This window comes from Hippocampus zosterae, chromosome 10, assembly GCF_025434085.1.
Source record: "Hippocampus zosterae strain Florida chromosome 10, ASM2543408v3, whole genome shotgun sequence".
Taxonomy (NCBI): Eukaryota; Metazoa; Chordata; class Actinopteri; order Syngnathiformes; family Syngnathidae; genus Hippocampus; species Hippocampus zosterae.
The window spans coordinates 22,781,566-22,799,229 of record NC_067460.1 but is presented as its reverse complement, the minus strand read 5'-3'; the positions used below and the strand labels follow the sequence as shown (position 1 = coordinate 22,799,229).

Below are 17,664 nucleotides of genomic sequence, written 5' to 3'. Positions count from 1 at the left end.
AAAAAATCTCAAACTTTTACAAGCTTGCTCTTGACCAACCGGCTTGTGTTAGCCCCAAATAGGTCGCACACATTGCGCACGTCTGAATTTTGGCCTCAATATTCATGCGAGATGAAAACAGAAAACAGGCCCCATCACGCAAGTGCAGCAAAGGGGAAATAAATAATCCTACATTTTGAAATGTGCGGGACATTTCCTTGACCCCGATACAAAGTATCATGGGAATAGCTAGCTTAAGTCGCGTATTTCTGCTAATAAAACACATGCCAATGAGAACAAACCCTAATTTGGGCTTCACTTGGCAGCCTCAGCCAGGGTCAAAAATAGCCGCAATTTATCAGCTCCGACTTGTGTACAAACCGTGAAGCTCTTTCCATTGAGGCGCGTTGTGAGGTCCTGCCAGAAAGTTGGAGACGGCAGCCCGAAGCTCCTGCACCTGTTCAGAAATGAAGCCGCCGCCTCCGTTTTGTCGTCTCTTTCGCTTTTGTCGCCGTGCACGTACGTCTGCTTGAGTTCAAATGTGACTTGGGTTTCATTACCGATGAACCTTTAAAATTTCCCAATGTTATTATTATTATTTTTTTGTACAATATAAACTCTCTATAAACTGACTTTTTCTTTTCTTTTTTTTAATCTTTATTTAGTTCCCGTCTTGTGCCATCCGTGGAATCTCTTACATCAACAGTAAGATCGGCTTCTCTTTTAAGCGGTGACGTTTTTCCCGCTAAGCAGCAGACGTGCGCGTACGTTTCAAGTCGCAACCTTCCAGTTCAAGCGAGTTACCATGGCAACAATCAAGCAAGTCAAAGTTGAATCCCCAACTGACTTTCGAGCAAGTTCTGAGTCATAAGATCTTTTTCAGTCACACCATGTGCAGTATTTCTACTTTTAGCCTGCTTTGCCGTCATCATTTCTTTATTCTCACCAAAAACAGTCCCTGCATTGTTCGTTTGAGTGAACTTCCTCCTATTGATGACGCTTTTGTGGATTTTTATTTTTATATAGCCTGTCCTCTGTTATTCACTGAAAAACTCACCTAATTGCTGTTTGGGCTGCACTATGTACAAGGAAGTTTTTTTTTTTTTGTTATTAATCTATTCCACAAAGTTGGACTAAAAACCAAACTAAACAAATACTGATGCAATATTAGAAAGAATACTCTCGGTTTGGCAACTGCCGATACACCTATTCGTTATTAATTTTTTTTTTCAATGTTCGATATTTTTTTTTCATTCATTCATTCATTCATTCATTCATCTTCCGAGCCGCTTGATCCTCACTAGGGTCGCGGGGGGTGCTGGAGCCTATCCCAGCCGTCTCCGGGCAGTAGGCGGGGGACACCCTGAATCGGTTGCCAGCCAATCACAGGGCACACAGAGACGAACAACCATCCATGCTCACACTCACACCTAGGGACAATTTAGAGTGTCCAAACAGCCTGCCACGCATGTTTTTGGAATGTGGGAGGAAACCGGAGTACCCGGAGAAAACCCACACAGCCCCGGGGAGAACATGCAAACTCCACACAGGGAGGCCGGAGCTGGAATCGAACCTGGTACCTCTGCACTGTGAAGCCGACGTGCTAACCACTGGACTACCAGGCCGCCCTTCGATATTTTTTTAATTGAATAAAATAATTTAACACCCAGATTTGTTTTTCAAAAAACTGTGTGTGTGTGTGTGTGTGTGTGTGTATGTGTGTGTGTGTGTGTGTGTGTGTGTGTGTGTGTGAGAGAGAGAGAGAGTGAAGCCTGGCATCCCCTCAATTGGTCGCCACTTGGCCACTGCAGTTAATCTGCGACACTGACAGTGCCCCCCCCCCCCCCTTTTTAATCTCCTGTGAACACATTAAGGAAATTGCCGCTCTTTCTATCTTTACGTTTCAAATGCAACACGGGCAGTTGCAAGGCTTATTGATCGGTATCTTTTTCCAATTTGTATGTAGATTTTGTTGTGTCCGTGTAGAGACGGTAAATGGTGCAAAATAGTATTCTGTGTTTGTGTATATGCAGTTAGAATTGGAGGCTTTTTTTTTTACAGCATATCAAAATGTTATTCAAATTGTCTTAACGACTTGGAGTGGTCTTTTGAAAAAAATATTATGTTATAACCCCATGATGGGCCACTCTTGAATATGATTGAAGTGTGTCTCCACAAATCAAATCCATGAAGAATACGTTCTTAAAACGGGAAAACAAAGAAATCAACAAAAATGTGCTAAAAAAAAAGATATTCAAATCTACAAAATAAAACCAAATACATGTGGTGGTCCAGTGGTTAGTGCGTTGACCTCAAATTGCAGAGGTTGTGGGTTCGATCCCGCCTCCGGCCTCCCTTTGTGGAGTTTGCATGTACTCCTGTGTGGGTTTTCTCCGGGTACTCCAGTTTCCTCCCACATTCCAAAAACATGCATGGCGGGCTGATTGAACACTCCAAATTGTCACTAGGTGTGAGCGTGAGCGCAGATGGTTATTGGTCTCTGTGTGCCCCTGCGATTGGCGGCCTGCCTACTGCCCAAAGACAGCTGGGATAGGATCCGGCACACCCGCGACCCTCGTGAGGATACAACGGTTCCGAAAATGGATGGATGGATGTTAGGCCACTTTTTTTTAAAGGCCTTATGCGCAGTGCCTTGCTCAAAATTGCCAACGTGAAAAAAATAACCCGTTTAATTAATTAACTGATTAGGAATTGTGTGTGTGTGTGTGTGTGCGCCTGTGCGTGTGTGTAATTATCTCTCTTTGCCCGTCGTCATCATCTCAAGCGTGATTGCAATTTGTGCAACATTGAGAAAATTCAAAGCCTCAGCTTGGAGCTTTTTCATTCACGTCGCCCAAGCTGACTCCACCCCCCCCCCCCCCCCCCCCACTTCTTCCTCTTCCACTTCTATTTGTAATATCTCCTCTCAAATGATATTATTTCACATCTTCCTCCAGTTCTGGCCCGACTGGAAGGAAATGAGCCCCACTCCGACAAAGACGTCGCTTATCCTCTGTGGACCAGCTGCGTTCTAATTTTGGCCTCCCGAGATGCAGCATCGGCCTTCGATTCGATTACGTCCAAAGAGCAGATGAGACAGGAGCTGATGTTTTATGGAGTCTAATTGGGGAAATAGCTGATGAACTTGAGAACTCTGTGACCCGGAATGCCGGCCATGTGTTGTTTTCCAGTGCACGTCTCTCTCTCTCTCTTTTTTCTTTTTTTTTTTTTGTAGTTTTGACAAGAATAATCTAAGGGAAATACAGTTCGGAAATGACATTTGCATGATTCCACGTGACACTTCAGGTCCTCGCTTGTGCTGTTAACGCCCTCGTGGGTCATAACATGAGGTACAACTCAACCAGTTCGTTTATTATTGTGGCCTGGCAAATATTTTGATGCTTAATTGTAAATATTAATTGAATGCGGCTCCGCGCGTTGAATGGAGGGAAACGTGCGCCATCTGGTGGACATAATGTGTAAACATTGAAAGCCACTTTCAGCCGATGTCAAACTTAATATCAGGTGTTGTGCCTGCTGTTCGATATGAAGCATTAAAACTGAAATTTTTAATGTGAGTTTTTGTCATATGAACCAGTGGAGGGTGGGGGGGGGGGGGTTGTTTTGTTTTTAGGAGGATCCACTGGCAAATTTGACTTGTATTCATTCACTATATCTAAAAAGGGTTGAAAGCAAAAATGAGTAGCCCAAAGCTAAAAAATGAAAACATGAAGGATTTTGCACAATACCGGTTGGGGGGGTTGCCCATCCTCTACTTATGCTTTTTTGTGCTAAGTGGGGCTGGATGATTATGGCGTCCCAGCGGTGACATCCATCATCCAACCCATTAGCGTCCGGCGTGAAACATGTCGGTCGTCCTCGTCTATAAAGAAAGAAAAAAAAACATGATTAAGACTCGAGATTGCTTTCACGTCACTCCCTCTCTCTCTCTCCTCAATGATTGCCACCGAATCAGGCTGGGCGCCCATGATGGGAAGGTCGGAGAGGGTGGGGGCTGAGTCTCTGGAAGAGCGATCGATATCGCTTCCAATGTTAGTGGGCCTCCGATATCACGGCATTGCATGAAAGCTTTTTGCAAAAGCTTTTTGCGGGGTGAGGAGGAGAGTGGAATCACTCACAACAGTGGTGTAATTGAGAATCATTGCGGTGGGGGGGAAGGAGGAGGAGCAGGGGGTGCTGGGTATGTTTGTTAAGGGGGGGGTGGGGGTTCCCTACATGTGTGATGGCTGATGTCCACTGGCCTGGATGTCCCATTGCACAGGCTTTACCCCCTCAGGCATTCACCTCTTTTAGTCTGACTGGAATACCCCGCCCCAATCCCACCACCAGCCGCCAACACACTCTCTCACACACGCAATGTGTGTGTGTGACATCATGGCTCATCTGAGCGTTCCAAAAGAGCAGCTTGACCTCTGGGGCTACTGCACATGGAAACCAAGCAGAGTAGCACTTCTCTGATAGTAGCTTTGTCCAGTATGCCGAGGTTCACTTTGCATGCTATTGTTGTTGAGAGAGAGAGAATTTTCTTTTCTTTTTTTTTTTTTTTTTTTTTTTACTGCCTTCGTTATTGATTTAGTCGTTTGTTGTTGTCTGGCTTACTTTTGATTCATGTGCATGAATCGCTGTTGTTTGAAAGTGCTCTAGAAATGAGTCTCTACTGTATATATTTTTTTTAGCCAAACAATGATTTAAAAAAAATATATATTCATAGGATATTTGTATTATTACGACCCAATTGTCAACATTTAGTTAGTTATTTTAAATGCTTTTTTTTTTTTTTTAAGGGCGTATTCCAAGTAAAAACCTGATACGCTTTCCCCTGCATGAGAAAAATACAGGAACTGAAATCCATTTGTGCTACAGTGACTGAGAGGTTAGTTAGCTTCAGGGAAGGTTTAGTTTTTGTTGTTGTTTTTTTGCTCATGCTCATCTCGAGTTGCATGCGGCACCTCGGATCGATGGATTGGCTCGCTGCCTGCTTTCTTTCTCCTCCTCTTCCTCCGCTTGCTATGGCCTCCTGCCCGTCCGTGGATATTCTCCCCGCCCCTTTCGGCGCTCTGATGTAGCAATCCCGCTTGTCACACGGTAGCGAAAAAAGGCAGCGAGGTTGTTTTGTCTGCGCAGGATCGAAGCGGGCTTCAGATCATGTGTGCACAATGATCCAAAATCCAAATGAATTTGAGTCATTTAGATTTGAGTGTACTGTATTATACTATGAAGATTAAAAACGGACAAAATATTGAAAATAAATGTTTAAAATCATGTAAAATTAATAAGAGTGAGACCCTTTGGGAAAAAAAAAGTTGAATAAGAAACAAAACCGTATATTTTTATTTTGACTTTTTGGTGAAAACAAAACTTTATTTGCCATGATGACATTGAAATGCTGACGTCACTGCCTTTTGTCCAAATGTCAACACACTGATGTGAACACATGATGATCACTGACAATAAAAGTGACAAAAGCAGAACTGAAATGGCTTCAAATTGGTCATTTGGCCATTCAAAGGTGTCCTCGTGCGTTGTGGAGGAAAGGTCACCTCTGAGCTTTCCAAAGCTTTCGGCCGGGCAGCCTTTCGTGTTCCAATCAATAGCGTGTCCTCTGTCCTTCTACGCAGATGTCCGCCTGCAACAGATGCCGCGTTCCGTTGGAGCAGATGATTCCGGCTCGGCGGCCCCCCTGAGCGCCGTCGGCGGCAAATTGTCGGCACCCGTCCACTCCAGCCAGCCCGTGTTGTTCACCTTCGACGTGCCTGTGCGCCACTCGCACCACAGCGCCCTGTCCAACAGCGCGCCGCAGGACTACCTCCTCCTGCACCAGTGCATGAGCAGGAAGACGGAGAGCGTGCGGTAAGGGTCACGCTTCCTGTTTGCCGGGTCAACGTACAGGCTGGTCGCGCTTCCTCCACTGTCGGAGACACACACGATGATCACAGCCCCCCCCCCCCTCAATTTGCACATTCACTCCACATTTTTATTAATTCAATAAAATAAAGATGAGGTGGACCAGTCCAAACACCTCTCAAGCTGCGTTAGCATTAGCATCAGTGCTAATGTTGTTCATTCAAAGTTTGTTTAAAGACGTGATGTTTAATGTTTTATAAAATGAACAGTAAATGTTTACTTAAAGTCCGTCCACTGTGGTCGACCGGCCTGGACCACTCTCACGTTGTGTTAGCATTAGCGACAATGCCCCACTTTTAATGTTTTATGTTCACATCTGCCACTATTTTTGTCAACAGCGGTGGAGCAGTCTAGAAAGCTCTCATGTTACATTAGCACTAGCATCAAAGCTATTGTTCTTGGTTTAAAGTTTATTTTGAAGACGTGACGATACACGGTTTTACTAAATGGAGCGTTTGTTTATTTAAAGTCGTAGTTGAGGCTTAAATGCACATCTACTCCCATTAAAAGTGGTGAGCGAACCAGGGTCCGTCTCACATTGTGTTAGCACTAGCATCCATGCTATCTGCCGACCCCTCTCACCGTTTTTTGAGATTTATATTAAGCAATGTTCATTTGACATTGACAAAATTGCACTTCACGAAAAGAAAAAGAAAAAAACTAAACAACTGTTCGTTCGTGTGCTTTAACGAGGCACAAATGCGCATTTTCGCCCCATCTTCATCATCAACATGCGCCTCAGCTTCCAGGACCCTTATGTGTTTGTTAACAACAACAAGCTGCTGAGCAGCGGATGATCAATGAGGGCTCGGCTGCAATCCATCACTTTGCAATATGTTTTTGTCCCCCTTCTCTCCGCTACCCCCGCCACTGCCGCCAAAGGCACAACAGCCCTCACCCCTCCCCACGCGCTTACGCAGAAATCCGCTGAGTCGGGTCCAACATAAAAGCTCGGCATCCATTTCATCAGCTTTGCACACAAAAGAAACCTTCTCTCCATGAGTCATTTATTGCCATTGCCCCCTGTATGATTTCCCCGCTATCAAAGTACCCCACCCCGCCCCGCCTTCGTCGACGTCAGACCTCAAAGCGTCACGTCAATGTTAATTGTCTTACAATGATGGACGACTAGGGTAAAAATCGTTACGTTCTGATGAAAGGTGACCCCTAAGTCAGAATTAGCTGCCTAACTACGGTCAAACAAGCCCTCTTTCAAGGTCATTTTTATTATTATTATTATTATTTTAAGCATCTCGGCAACAAGCTCTTAAAGCAGGCAACAATCAAGTCAGCACTATTGTCATGCTGCTTGTAGTTTCTCTGGCAGTTCTGTGGCTCCTCCTGCTGGCCGCCAGGGTAACGACATCCTTTTAAACCTGTTGAATGAATGAAGTTGACAGAAGACTTGCCGGAAACGTCCCATGGGACGTTTAGCTTGGAATTGATGGTAATTATTTTAACAATGAGAATACATTTTCTACTTTTACAAAAATAAAACGCGCACAATTTTGTGATATGAATAATTCAATCTGCAATGTGTTTTGACTCCACGATGTGTAGGATAAATCACAACATGAAAAATATTCTCCCGGCACCCCCAATATTTAAGCGGCCAAAAGTCGCACTCTCTCTCGCTCGCATCCGAGTTTCGACTGTCGCATCCATGATGCCCGTCTGTTTTCTTGAGGCGTAACGATGGTGTTGTTGCGGCAGGAGCGCCAGCTTCTCGCAGGCCACGAGAAGCAACGTTTTCCTGGGCAGCGACTCGGCCGTCCAGAAGCTGTCGCACGGCTTCTCGCACTGCCTGAACGGGATGGGCGCTCAGCTGCACGGCTTCTACAGCCTCCCCAAGCCCGGCAAGCAGCAGCAACTGCCGTCCGCGCCCGACGATTCCCCTCAGGAGGAGGCGTGTTACGTGCTGCCCCGGGGCTACGAGGCCCACGGCGGCCCGCCCGAGCTGGACCTGGAGAACGAGGAGGTGTACTCCTTCCAGACGCCCTGCAACGCTCTCGCCGCCGCCGACAACTACGACCTCCCGACGCCGCCCGGCTCCTTCTACCAAATACCGCGGACGTTTGATAAGAATCACAACACGCTGACGCCGTCCAGCTCCGAGTCGTCCTGCGCGCCCCCGCCCAGGCCGCCCAAGCCCGGCTCGGACGGGCAGTGGGGGAGTCCGCGCTCGCTCGGGAGCCAGAATGGCGACGCTTCCACCGCCGTGTCGGTCATCCCCAGAAGGAATACGCTACCCGCTGTGGAGAACATTAGACTGCACAGAGGTACGTAGTGCAGTGCTTCACATAGCCGATGAGTGACTGAAGTTGATTTCAGAGACTGCACCTGGGCTTTGGCGCCATCTCGTGGCATTTTAGGGAGTTTCGGAAATAGCACAAAAGACGCGGTTGGCTTGGTCTACCTGTGTGGATTCGTGGAGATTCATTGTACTTTCTTGTTGATAGGCTCTTCCTTTGAAACGAGCACCCATCAGCGTCCTATCCATTTCAACAGTTCAGGCCAGTCTGTGGAGTCGGTCAACGACGGCTACAGCTCATACCTGGTAAGTTGCCCAAATAAACATTAAATATATGTTTTCCCGCTCCAAAAGGTTTTTTGGCCCTGCATCGATTGAATGGCCATTGTGCCACTCTTGTTGGTGTCTGGCTACCTGAGGGAAGTAGAAGACTGACAGAGTGCTGTATTCTTGAGACATCTTAACTCCTCTCAGCTCATCAGTACGGCACTAATATTAGTCACTCTTTGCAGAGGATAAATAATGCATGATTGATTGCCTTTCTCTGTTTCTATTCATTCCGTTGCTAAAAGGGTTGTATAGCACTGCAACATTGATGCAGATTTTTTTTAAATACTAAAAGTAACATTCTCTTTGTTTAAAGTTGAGTTTGACGGTAAACTTCAACTGGGTGTGGAGAAAAAAATCAACTCTACGCCTTTGAAAAACAATCATGCTAATTTCATCTGCCAAACTGCTGCTTGTTGAAAATTGAGTTGAGTCACTCCCAAAATTCTGCACTCGCAAATCCAAAAAATAATCAAATAAAAACTCGGGACATTCAAGGAACCCACGTAATCATATTCGGACCACTACAGTGCAATCAGACAAATTCCCGCGGCAGCGGCCGTTAATCATACTCACTCAACCTGTGCGCCCCTCCCCAGAGGACCAGAACCCCCCTGACCCGCTCGGACAGCGGCAACTCGGACGACAACTACGTGCCCATGAACCCCGGCTCGTCGCCGCTGAGCGCCGCCCAGGCCGACAGTCCCAAGAACGTGTACATCCCCATGAGCCCCGGGCCGCACCACTTTGACTTCCCGGGCTTCTCGGCCACGCTGCCCACCCGCAAGGGCAGCAGCGCCTCGCTGTGCCATCGGCCCGGCCGCCTCAGCGACGTCACGCCGCCGCCCATCAACCGCAACCTCAAGCCCAACAGGAAGTGTGAGTGGCGGCCATCTTGGAAATCCGACTGTGAAATGGTGCTGACGGTGCACTTTTGTCTTCCGCAGCCAAGCCAACGCCTCTGGATCTGAAGAACAACGGCTTCATTGACGAGCTGCCGTTTAAGAGCCCGGTCACCATGTCCTGGACACGGCCCATGTGAGTCTCACCGCACGCATGCAGGCACGCACGCGAATATTGGGCAAATATGCATCAATGCGGATTTGGAGCTGGGAGTCGCGGCTTGGAGTTTGAAGCGGATTATGTGGGACAGGAGAAGTGAACTAATCTCTTTTCGTCAATGGACGCTACAGCTTCGTGTTTGCTTTCAAAACTTTGCTTGTAGCAGACGTGTGCACATTTTTCAGCATGATGTCTCTGATCCACTGGTGAAAGGACACTTTGATCCTCTCCTCTTTCATCTATAACTGCTTCAGACAACAAAGTGTATGCAGAAAAGTGGTGAAGATTGCACGACTGTCTCCGTCCTATGTGTTGTCTTGTGTTATTTTTGTTATTTTGACTTCAAAATGGCGCCGCGAGAGTGGCTGCCTTTCCAGCAGCTCCTATTTTTTTGTTGTTCTACTTCTTCCTTTCATAACTTTGCTGCTGTGAATCTGGAATTTCTCCATTGCGAGACTAATAAAGGTTTTCTTAATCTTAATCTTAATCAATATCAACTGGAACCACCACAGGCCCGCCATGAACTCCGTGTCGTCGCAGCGTTGTCGCCCCATCTCCACGCAAAGCATCACCAGCACCGACTCTGCAGACAGCGAGGAGAACTACGTGGCTATGGTGAGTGCCTCCAGGAAGGGAGGCGGCGGACTCGCGTCGCACGACTCGGCGATGACGTACAACTGTAATGACGTCATACGATCTCGCGGAGACTTAACTCCACTTATGACGACCCGACTGACCCTTGTTGACGCTCGTCCTGCCCCCGATAGCAAAACCCAGCGTCTACCTCGCCAGCCATGAGCGGCACCAGCAGTCCGGCCCTTCGCAAAAGCGGCAATGTGGACTACTTGGCGCTGGACTTCCAGCCTGGCTCGCCCTGTGCACACAGGAAGGTAACATTCTCGTCAACTGCATCTTGAATTGCTTAATTTCGTTGTTGTAAACGTCAAGGTGCCAAGAGAAGCTCTTTAAAAATAACTTGCGATTAATTGCGATTAATCAGGCATCAAAAACGTCATGGTAAACGTCAAGGTGCCAAGAGAAGCTCTTTAAAAATAACTTGCGATTAATTGCGATTAATCAGGCATCAAAAATGTCAATGTGCCAAGAGAAGCTCTTTAAAAATAACTTGCGATTAATTGCGATTAATCAGTCATTGGAAAAAAAAAATCTGCCAAACATCAAAATCTCAATTCCACATCATGGCCGCCGTGTCACTCACGTGTTTTGTGCCACTCGGCAGCCGTCGACGTCGTCGGTGACGTCTGACGAGAAGGTGGACTACGTGCTGGTGGACAAGGAGAAGACGCAGGCGCTGCAGAACACCATGCAGGAGTGGACCGACGTGAGGCAGTCTACTGAACCCGCCAAGGCGGTCAAGTCTTGACACTGAGTACATGTGACGTATCTATTACTGGGAAAGGGTGGGGGTTGGGGACACGGGGGGGGGGGGGAGCGTGTTGCTGTTCGGACCACTAAAAAAGCCATAACTAAGAGTACCTATGCCTGTTCTCTGCCATAATTTATTTTTATGGACCAAATATGAGCCCTTTGTGGCAACGCAATTTTTCCCCATAGCTGCCCCCCTCCTCTCAAATTCTCCAATAGTGTGGCTCTCTCTGCTGCAGGGGTTATGCCCAAGTACCAAATGTTAAACGCAAGTGTGGTCCAGTTGCTGACATAAGCAACGTTTTTTTGTTTGCTATATTTAGCATATAGCAACTCTAGCCACTCCAATAAGCACGTTTCCACCCAGTCTTTCTACGCTCCTTATGGAATTAGCCTGTTTTGAGGGGGCGGTCCGATCTCGTGCGAACGAACCGCTGCTCAACCCCGTTCGCCTCGAATGCAGCAGGTGCTTTTGACATGATGGTGATTGCGCGTAGTCTGAAAGCGGAGAATCTTGCCACAGCGCAGCTGCCAAGTCATGGGTGGAGAAAGTTGGTTTTGGGGGCGGGATTATGTGAAGGACAGTTTTGATGTCATAATTGGGCAAAATTCTAAATGGCTGAGCGAGCTCGCAAACTCGGTTGTTGGAAAGGTGGAGAGACCCAACTTTATATTCAAGAACAAAAAAAATAAATGTTAATCTGGTTTATATGGCAAAATGGAGCCCCAACAAGACTTGAACCTTTAGGAATAAAAGTCACAAAAAGTCCAAGTTTAGGTCAGACCCGAAACACTACGAATGTTTCAGAGGTTCCGCGATTTTGTGAGTCGCCTCAGTTGGTATTTGAAGCCAAAGCCGATTGAGTCGAGGCAAGGCGAGTTGAATACCGCGTCCACGATGCCTAACGTGCACTGACCTTACCAAGATGGCCGCTCCCTCGCCATACAAGCCATGTAGCCATGCGCTCAGGCGCCTGACAAAGTGCACTCACGGCAAGAAATTGGCCCCTCTTTAAGTCAGAGCGTCCACGGGTTTGAATTGCCTTACTCCCACACGATTGATTTGCCTTCCTTTGGTCTTTTTGTCGCATTTAGGCACAAGTCCAAGTGTTTGATTCTAATGAAAGCCACTTTGCTAGCTTAATTGCCTCCTCATGATTTTTCTACTATTTTTTTACTGCTTTTTATATACATTTTTGAAACCCTTTCCCCCCTACTCTCAAGCAAGCTCTACAAAGTAGTATTAAGTCCTCACTGAGAAGAAGACCAAAAAATATATGTATAATAATGCGATGAGATTGATGTGGTAAATTTCTGAAAATTTCTTCAGAACACTTTTTTTCCAAATGTTTTCAACCCTTTTGTGCACCAATATTGATGACTTGTAACCTGGTAACATGATAAGCTGTCCACTGCAGTGCCCGATGTCCCTGAAAGGGTTAATAGTGGTCTAGTAAACATTTTTGTATTTTAGCACGTGAATGTCAGAATCTGCCCCACACGTCTGAGCCAACCATTCCTTCCCTTTTTTTTTTCATAAACTTTACATTTTGAATGTTACACATGAATTTCTTTACAGTTATTTAACAGACTATCATCCTAAAATTACATTTGCAGGGGAGGGGGGGTTCTTAAAAATTTAAGATTTGTTGCATGGAAAAGATACAACTTTTGTTTTGACATTTATATTCTCAATTATTTACTGTTGTAAAATTGTTTTGAAAAGGACTAATCTTGTTTTTCACAAAAAGATATTTTTTAATCTCCAAAATGCAACTTAATTCTCGTCATACTACAACAAGTGTTGAAACAAAATAACAATCTAAATCAGTTTTTCTTGTCCCCACACCCAAACTTTATTCACACAAGATTACGACTTTAATCTCATTATGTTTCATCATGGTCGTAGTCCTCCTTCGCAATATTCCAATCAGGGAGGGAGGCAAAATGAAGCGTGCAGTTTTTCTTACAGTTGTGCGTTTACATTCCATGTGATCGACTGTTTGATTTTTTTTTTTAATGAAAAAAAATGTGCAGTTGGGCAGTTTGCATGTGCAGAGCAAGCAAAATTGAAGAAAATATATATCAGACTGTTGGAAAACGAAATGGAAGCCGCTCATGACGTAATTTATAATCCATCAGACGAGGCGCGCGCCCGTGTGTGTGTGTGTGTGTGTGTGTGATTGTTGTGTTATTAGACTGTGATCGTGCTAGCGTGTGATATGATGACGTAGGGGGGGGGGGCGTACTGTACTTGTAAGACGTGATGATGTTTGTTCTTCTTGTTTCCTTTTTAACCACTGGTATTGCTACTACTGTAAAATCGTTTGCGGGCCGCTCCTGTTTGTTTGTGTGTGTATACGTGTGTCTTAATTTATTAATTTATTGTGTACCCGCCCAAAGTCGAAGGGGGCCCGTCTCTCTTTCTGCAGTCGCCGGCCGCATTATTAGGTACACCTGGTTGCCACCACCGCAAATAACAGGCACGTTGTTGCATGAATACTAGCGGGCATGATGACGAATCGGCGTTTTGGATCTCATGATGAGGTCGCGCGGGTGTGCCTAATGAAGTGTCCGGCGAGTGCTCCTGTCCCGATTTGTGTGAAGCAATACGAAAAGAAAAAGCCAGTGTGGTGCAGCTCATGGAGACTTTGTTATTCCTGATGTATTATGGTCAACTGTGGATGTAGAATAAATCGACAAGTCAGCGTCTTGGTGCAAGTCTTTTTTTTTTCACAGACAGATGCACAATTTATATGAACGTGTCCTTTCCAGATACAGAAAAGAACGTTTGTGACTGTGAGAGCGACACGCATGAAAAGAAGTGGTGTCCCTCTGTCCATGAAATGAAGGACGGGGGGACGTTCCACAACGGGGATGCATTATTGCATACACCCAAAGTATCGAATGACACGACTTAAGTATCGAATTCCCGAACCGCGAATTGTGCGTGTTGTTGCACCCTTTACATCCTTTCATGGATAATATGCATTGTATACAAAACTCTGTAAAACTACAGGAGTTTTCAATATGTCATTTTGTCTGACGACTACAGATATATACTGTATGTAAAGATAAAACTCCCAAATTTATATATCAAATAGTGCAATGCAGAAGATAAAATTATGGAGAGAGACACACACACACACCTCCCTGTGTGGCGTTTGCATGTTCTCCCCACTCTTCACGCGTTTCCTCATGTGTCCACCAGATGACGCCAGAGCGCTTCCATCTACTTCCTGGTGTCCGTGCGCGCGCGCGCCACATCGCAGCAGGCGTCACGTTCGCACAATGAGACTCTCTGTTGCCTCATGCACGCGCACGCACGCACTTCCACTGCCGCTGTCAATGGACTGTTTGAGATGGAGCTCAATCCAAGGACACGCCGCGCGAGGAAAGAACAAGACGAACTCCGAGTGGATTCTGTGTAGTTTTCGACGACTTTTTCACTCGGCACTTTTCCTCCCCAAGACGATTTTTAGGTGACCCAGCGAGGAGCACGTGACCGTGACTGTGAATGGAAAATGTGTCAATGACGATTTGATTGAATCCGAGAGTGGATTAAGTGCTTTTAATGAGACGTTCGCCCCTCGCAGGACGCCAATTCATCGTGTGACTTTTTCAGTGTGTCTTTATCGCACTTTGGAGCCACTTCTGTCCTATTTTTGCAGGATTTTCCCCCCCACATGGGATCTTAGCAGAGTAGTCTCCTTCCAAAGCCGTCGATCCCCGACCTCCCCTCGCCCCCGGATGGGAGAGGCGACCCCGGCTCAGTCCGCCGCCGCCGCCGCCGCCGCCGCTGGCGCCTTCACCCCGATGCTGGCGGCCGGCATGGGCTCCCTGGCCGCCGCCTCCGCCGCGCACGGCGGTCCCTCGGCGGGCGTCCGCGGCTCGGCGGTCCCGCAGCTGCACAGCGCCATCGTGGAACGGCTCCGCGCCCGGATCGAGCTGTGCAGGCGGCACCACTCCACCTGCGAGGACCGCTACCGCCGCGGCCAGGCCGAGAGCTCGGACCGCGAGCACGAGAGCACGCTGCAGCTGCTCAACGTCGTGCAGCAGGGGCCCGGAACTCGCAAGAACAAGGGCGGCCGCGGGGCTGCCGGACAGCCGCCGCCGGACTACGGCGCCAGGGCGTCCAACGGGGAGCTGAGGGGCGCCGAGGGGGACCACAAGATGTCCACGCGCATAGCGGTGAGTCCAGCATGTTCGACACAGTGACGCTCACCAACCGTCTTCAGTAGAGGCGAAGAGAAACCCGGTTTACAAACGGAGCCCTTCCCGAAATGTCAATTTCAACGGATAATCCCGCTCCATCGCGGGGGTTCCGTTTCAGCCCCCCCTCCCCGCCCCACAACATTATAGAACGCTGATATAAAAATACCTTGTTTGGATTATGTAGCATTTACGTCACTTTATTCGTTTAAAGTCACTTTCAAAATACTACCAGCACATTTAAATACACAACATATTCACATAGAAAGACAATGGATCACAAAAATACGTGACAGAGTACGATCCCTCTGCGTTTAAAGTAAACGTTATTTTTCCATCCTAAAAAAAGTTTACTTACTATCTCAACAATACACATGACGACACTAGTCGTACTCAAAGACATATATTATATAATGAACCTACAGACACTGCGAACAAAGTAGTATTGAAGGGGGGGCGGGGGGGGGTTAACATTCAACTATCTTAGCTGAGCTGAATTTACTTCCTGTTTCCTGTTTTCAAATGTAAACCACGTTAAATTAGTGTGCCCCCATCTAGTGGTTGACAGTGGAAACACACCCAAAAGAAATGGGATGCAGAACCAAAAAAAAGTGGGGGGGGGGGAAGAATCTGTGAAATATTGCGAAAAAACAAACAAACAAACAAAAAAAGCTTCCGAAACCACACGGCAGTTCCCTGCTCGGGGAAAACAAATATGTATTTTTCCACTGATGCTCAGTTCACGTCACGCCGCTTTTCGCCCCGGCGCGCAATCAGCGCGTTGAACGTGTTGTTGCGCTTTGAGGAACATGACGGGAGGGCACCTCAGCATCCCGCCATGTTTTTGTCTCGACGAGGTCAGGCATCATCATTATCATGTTCTGTGTGTGTGCGAGAAAAGTGCTGAGCGCGGCAGAAGACGTAAGCGCGAACAGGAAATGAGCCGCCGGCGTGCGTGCGGTGGAGCTTAATCTGCTTTTCTCGTGGTGATGGAAGCAAGGCGGCAACAACGCAACGCGGGGCCCCTTGTCACCATTTCATTCGGGATTATTGCGGAACTGCAATTTATTCTAGACCTTGATTTTTATTTTATTTATTTTTTTCCATGAGTAAATGAAGAGATTTTTTTTTCCTCACCGACCTCAAACCGTTCCAACTTGAAACCGTCGAGCTCGATGAGGACCAGGTCGTTATTTATGATTTCAGAAAGGCAAAGCTAGCATGGCGCCTTTGGAGCGGGCAAGTATTGACGGTTCACACTGGAGTTTGGCCGAGCGGCCGCAAAGGATTATGGGAGCGGCGGCGCTCGAACAACGGCGCCGGTTGAGAGCAGATTAACAAAGGAGGGAATTTAAGAAGCGCGGGGAAGGAGCCGTAGAGAGATTTCCCATAATTCTTTTGCGTCTTCATGTTTTGTACCTCCGCCAAGCGAGAGTTATGATGTTGTTCTAAGAAGGATTACACATACCAAGAAAAAAAAACGACACCTGATTTTCTGCCGCAACTGCAAGCCAGTAGACATTCATCACAAATGCATTTAAAAAAATTTTTTTTTGGGGGGGGGGCTTCACTTCGTCATTCCTGCATTGAGTATTTTCTAATCAAGGCACAAGTCACAGCATGCGTGAAAGTGATTTTAGTGGCAATTGGTTATTTTGGTGGTCATCTGCTACTTTGTTGAAAACTGCCGTTGATGCGTCCTGGATGGCGATGAGTCGATTTTGAAGTGAAGTAGAGATGTGCACGATTGCTCTTATTATTGTGACTTTTTTGGGGGGGGGGGGGGGGGGCTGTCCCCATGGAGCAAAGCCAAGGCAAGTTTGCTCTGTTGTGCTACCTTATTATCACGATGCCTTTCACGAGTGCCTGGTTGAAAGCGCCGTGCGTTTGCCGCGTCGGCATCCACTTCCTGTATGCGTTTAGTCAACGTCAACCAGGCCTTGACTGCTGATCAACACGTCGGCGCACTCGGAGGCAAGGTTTTTTGTTGTTGTTGTTTCCCAATTCCTGTCCCAGGTGACAGATCTGGGAAGTTAGCGGCGCTCGGGACATCCTGCTCACAAAGTGCTGACAAAAATGTCAACCACAAGGATCTTTGTTAGGCCTCTGTGCACTCACTGAGGCAATGGTGAAACACTGTTTTTTTAAAAAATTGTTTTTGTTGTTGCTTTGAATCTCATTGTAGTTCTGCTTCATACCTGAGGCGGCGATAGAGAGTCACTGCAATGTTCGAAAGAGTATGATGACGCTAATGCTAATGCTAATGACGCTAATGATGACGCTAATGGGCCGTTCTATATTAACCGATTAGCTTTATGATAGCAAAGTACCAGAGCAGGCAATAATGGTTCACGATCTCCTCTTTGTGGAAGGCCTCACCATGCCACTTTTGCAAGCATGTTCATCCTGGTGAAAATATGTTGTTGGGGTTCTCACCGTGACTCGCCACAATTCACTTTGTAGCGCTCCCTGAAAAATGTGAACAGTTTAGCCCCCCCCCCCCCCCCATCCCCCAACACATG

At 46.9% G+C, this 17,664-nt stretch overlaps 2 protein-coding genes across 4 annotated transcripts in view; both read left to right on the top strand.

The window, feature by feature from the left end:
* gab2 (GRB2-associated binding protein 2) overlaps nt 1–13,638 on the top strand; it is a 36,366-nt gene extending 22,728 nt beyond the window's left edge. For 2 of the 3 annotated variants that reach the window (XM_052078458.1, XM_052078459.1), the window contains 8 exons: nt 5,619–5,850; nt 7,618–8,183; nt 8,364–8,461; nt 9,082–9,361; nt 9,430–9,520; nt 10,057–10,159; nt 10,312–10,434; nt 10,785–13,638. In XM_052078458.1, the coding sequence (XP_051934418.1) occupies nt 5,619–5,850; nt 7,618–8,183; nt 8,364–8,461; nt 9,082–9,361; nt 9,430–9,520; nt 10,057–10,159; nt 10,312–10,434; nt 10,785–10,928 (1,637 nt within the window). In that variant the 3' untranslated portion in view covers nt 10,929–13,638. Of the gene's footprint in view, nt 1–4,784; nt 4,874–5,618; nt 5,851–7,617; nt 8,184–8,363; nt 8,462–9,081; nt 9,362–9,429; nt 9,521–10,056; nt 10,160–10,311; nt 10,435–10,784 lie in introns of all 3 variants that reach the window. The other variant, XM_052078461.1, reaches the window with a different exon arrangement.
* A 110-nt stretch (nt 13,639–13,748) lies between these two features.
* zmp:0000001236 (mastermind-like protein 2) overlaps nt 13,749–17,664 on the top strand; it is a 32,823-nt gene continuing 28,907 nt past the window's right edge. Inside the window, exon 1 of the mRNA XM_052078406.1 lies at nt 13,749–15,121. Coding sequence (XP_051934366.1) covers nt 14,681–15,121 — 441 coding nt within the window. The 5' untranslated portion in view covers nt 13,749–14,680. The remainder of the gene's footprint in view (nt 15,122–17,664) is intronic.